Source organism: Pinus tabuliformis, chromosome 8 (genome assembly GCF_031772625.1).
Source record: "Pinus tabuliformis cultivar Carrire ecotype Pingquan chromosome 8, CPIR1, whole genome shotgun sequence".
In the NCBI taxonomy this organism is placed as follows: Eukaryota; Viridiplantae; Streptophyta; class Pinopsida; order Pinales; family Pinaceae; genus Pinus; species Pinus tabuliformis.
Window position 1 is genome coordinate 1,854,257,681 of NC_142294.1, and position 4,215 is coordinate 1,854,261,895.

Consider the following 4,215-nt stretch of genomic DNA (forward strand, 5'->3'; position numbering starts at 1 on the left):
AAGCCAAAGCCTACTGGCCAATTACATTCAGGAAGCCCAAGAACCGGTTGTCCTCAACATATAGATAAACTAACACCGTATCCCTAATGTTCTGGATCTTCTTAACTCCGTTAGACGACCCGAATTTCCCCATGCTTGTGAATACAGACGAACTGTTGAAGTAAAAGACAGTAATACATGAGAAACAGAATTAAGGGATTGGATCCCAATCTTCAACCCCGTCTCTTATCCGAATGCCAGCAGGAAGGAGGACAGCTTTGTTAGCTTCCGCATTCGCTTCCTTATTATTTTGTTGAAGTATGTGGAAAAATTCACCTGAAGAAAGGAGCCAACTAGCTTCCTTATTCTGGCAACCACTCTTGTTAGTCGAAGGTCCCTAGGGGACGTGTTATCCACTAGAATTCGAATCAAGGATTGGGAGTCACCAAGAATAATGGCTTTCTCAATACCAAGATCCTGTAAATGCTTAAGGCCCTGCAACAGGGCCATGGCCTCTGCTTGCATGTTGGTACTATGACCCAAACCCCAGGCATACCTGTTCTCTATGCTGCCATCCGCATTCCTGATGACACCTCCAGCCCCAGCAATTCTCGGATTGCCTTTGGCAGCCCCATCAAAGAACAAGGAGGAGCTATCATGCTTATGGAGCCACATGCGGAAATTGCCCTCAGCAAGCCTGATCTGCCAGTCTTTCATAATTTTGTACTGTCTCTCATCATCAGAACACTGGAGGCCAAGCTTGCTCCCCCACGCCAGTTCTTGAGGACTTAATTTTTTTTTTCCAGCTTCTCAAATTTCTCACTGAGAAATTCCTTGAGCAGGCTGTTGGCTTTTGACAAAACAAGGTTACCCTTCTGCAATTTCTCTTGAAAAATTCTGTGGTTGCGCTCAATCCAGATTTGCCAGAAGATGAATTTCGAATAGTCCAGCCAGGCTACCTTGAACCAATTGTTTGTGGGGAACTTTGTGGGATAGAGGAGAGCCCAATCGGCAAAGAAACCAGTAATCGAGTTGGGCACACTAACAGTAGATCCCCATGGGGAGAACGCGTCTGCCCAAATACTCTTGGCGAACCTGCATTCAATCATTAAATGAGAGGCATTTTCCTCATTTTCCAGGCAGAGGGTACATCTGGAAGGGCCCAGGAAACCTTTCTTTTTAAGCCTGTCCTCTGTTAAAATGTTGTTGTGACACAATAGCTAGCTGAAGAAATCGATTTTTGGCACACATTTCTGCCTCCAAAGTCCTCTCCAAGTCGCAGGGTAGCATGGAACATGAGGAATTTTTTTGAGCTATAAATAGCCTTGTGCAATTGTATAAGAACCAGTTTAAGGTCCCCAACCTCTCTTATCTTGTTTTTTGATGTTAATCGGGCTCATTCCTATCAGCTTAGCCAGTAGAAATGACCACACCTGATCTAGAGCATCCAACATTTGAGGTTTCTTCCAGCTTGCCCACGCATTATCCTTCCAACTAGAGATATCCCACAAAGATTTGATGTCGCTGTTCAAAGTCCAGCTTAGAAGCTCAACGAGCTCTTGGACATCACCTAAAGGGTCTACATTCATAATTTTATCGGTCCAGATATTAATAAGCTTGCCATTACCTGGGATCCAAAAGGAATGCTTTTGTATCAGTGGTAAGGCCTGCATGTAAAGCTTGTGAATTTGAGAACCTTTAATGATGGGGGTGAGGTCATCCAAGCTTCGTAACCTCTGACCCCTAAAATATTTCTTCCATAGCGCCTTTTGAGCCCAGCCCAATTTCGGGGCTATTTGTCTCCATAGAATCTTAGTCCCCATAGTGATATTTTGTGTCTTCAGGTCTTTGAAGTTCAAACCTCCTTCTAGCAGAGGCTTAGCAACTTTGTCCCAACTGACAAGGGGGATCTTCCTGTCATTTTGCTTGCCGCCCTTCCAAAAGAACCTTCAAATCCACTCCTCCATCTTCTTGAGGATGCTGGTGGGAGCCAACATGGTCGAGAATTGGAAGATAGGCAGGCTGGTCAAAACAGACTTAATAAGCATTGTCTTCCCAGCAAGGTTCAGCCACGAGAAACCCAAGATTGAATTTTTTTTCTTGAATTTCTCAACCATTGGGAGCCAATATTTACTAGAGTGCCTCCTTTGAAAGATAGGAAGGCCCAAATAGATGAAAGAGTTCCAAGAAGCAGAGCCAATGAAGCCCAAACATCTGGAAATTGAGGAAAGTTCATTGTTGGAGATATTCCAGCCATAAAAATGGCATTTCTCTTCATTTAGCTTACTACCTGAAGTACCATAGAAATCATCCAACACTTTCCTGAATCTAGAGGCAGAGTATACGGAGGCAGCACCCAGCAGAAGAGAATCATCAACGAATAATGCGTGATTAATATCCTTGACACCTCTAGCAATCCTAAGACCCATAAACTCTTGCTCCACCTGGCACTTTTCTAAATAAAAACTCAGAGTTGAAGCTTGCAAAACAAAAAGAAGAGGAGAAAGAGGGAAACCCTGGTGCAACCCTGGTGCAACCCTTTAGAGGCTTTAAAGAACTTCGTTGCTCTTCCATTTACTAGAGGGGCAATACAAGGCTCAGAGATGCAAGACCGGACCCATCTAATAAACTCCTGCCCAAACCCAAACTTGTGCATCACATCAAAGAGGAAATTGTGACAAACTCAGTCAAACGCATTAGCTATGTCCAGCTTGACCACCATACCTTTTTCTTTCCGCTGCAAGCTAGAACGAATAGCCTCTTGCACGAGGATTATGTTGTCCACGATTTGCCTACCTTGAACGAAACCCCCTTGATTTTCAGGTATAATGGAGGGCAAGAGGACCTTCAATCTGTTGGAAATCACCTTTGTTATGAGCTTGTAACCAATGTTACAAAGCGAGATCAGGCGAAACCTGTTAAAAGTGTTGGATCCCTTCTCCTTTGGGATGAGGGCAAGGAAGGCAGAATTCGTGTTGCCTTCAATTTTCTAGCAATTTTGAGATTTTGAAACCATTCTATGCAGGTCCTTCTTCACTATTTTCCAACATACTTGGATGAATCTGGCTATGAAGCCATCCAGACACGGAGCTTTGTCCGGCTCCATTTCATAGAGCACAGCATTTATTTCTTTTCTGGTAAGTTGAGCTTCCAGCTGATGATTCATATTTGAAGAGATCTTGGGGGGGATAACATCCAAGAACATAGTGTCCTGACTCATTACCTCGACTTCACTATAGAGTTTTTCAAAGTGGGAGAAGGTAGCCCCTTTGATACTTGTGAAGTCCTTGTGGGTAACAAGATCTTCTTTTATTTTAGAAATTGTGTTGAAGGACCTTATAGCTTGGGCTTGCTTGTGGAAGAAGGAGGTATTCCTGTCTCCTGCTTTCAACCACAAACTACGGGATTTCTGCCTCCAATATTCTTCCTCTTGCAAACAAGCTTTGTGGAATTTTTGCTGCAGATTTCCTTCTATGACTATAGATTCCTCCGTGGGGTCCTCCTCTTCCATCTGTAGTTGGTGCTTCTTGAGGGAGGCATGGGCCATCTTCCTTTCATCAGCCGGATTCGGAAGAGTTTTAGCCCATCTCTTTAGAACAACCTTTACTCTTCTTAATTTTTCTTCCCATACAAAGAAAGGAGACCTTGTGACAGGCCGATTCCAGCTTTCTTTAACCTTATCCATAAAATCTGGGTGCCTAATCCATAAAGGATTGAATCGAAAAGGAATGGGCCCAAAATTTCTGTGTGCTGAGAGCTCTAGCCTTATGGGTTTATGATCTGAAATGTTGCATGGCAAAATGAGCATCCTAGCTTCTAAACCAAGGAGAAGATAGGAACTTTGAACAAGAAATCTATCTAATCGTGCAACAATATGGCCAGGACCCATTCTTTTATTTGACCAAGTATACTTACCTTTCAATGTCTTGATGTCGAGCAGATCCCAACCTTGCATGATGTCCTCCACCCATTCCCTCGCTGGATCCCTTACTATGCTGCCACTTCTCTTCTCGAAATAGTTTAAAGTTATATTCATATCCCCTGCGATGATAATATTTCTCAGCATTTCTTCCTCAGCCATGAGTTTGATTGAGTCCCAACACTGCTTCTTTTCCCTTGCATTTACCAACACATAAACATTAAAAAGACTAAAGGTCTCCCTTGTCTCTCGGCTTATAAATTGCATAAGCTTCCAGTGAGTATTCTACTTTCCATTGAACAATTCCAACTTGGCTT

General features: G+C 43.3%; 1 protein-coding gene across 1 annotated transcript; it reads right to left on the reverse strand.

Annotated features, from left to right (window-relative positions):
- Window positions 1-225: 225 nt before the first annotated feature.
- Window positions 226-696, reverse strand: LOC149243674 (uncharacterized). The gene has a single exon (XM_089371279.1). It carries the CDS (start codon window positions 694-696, stop codon window positions 226-228), a length of 471 nt encoding a protein of 156 aa, XP_089227405.1.
- Window positions 697-4,215: the final 3,519 nt, after the last annotated feature.

Coding starts and splice junctions, on each gene's coding strand:
- LOC149243674 (XM_089371279.1), bottom strand. CDS start 696: ATGAAAGACTGGCAGATCAGGCTTGCTGAGGGCAATTTCCGCATGTGG.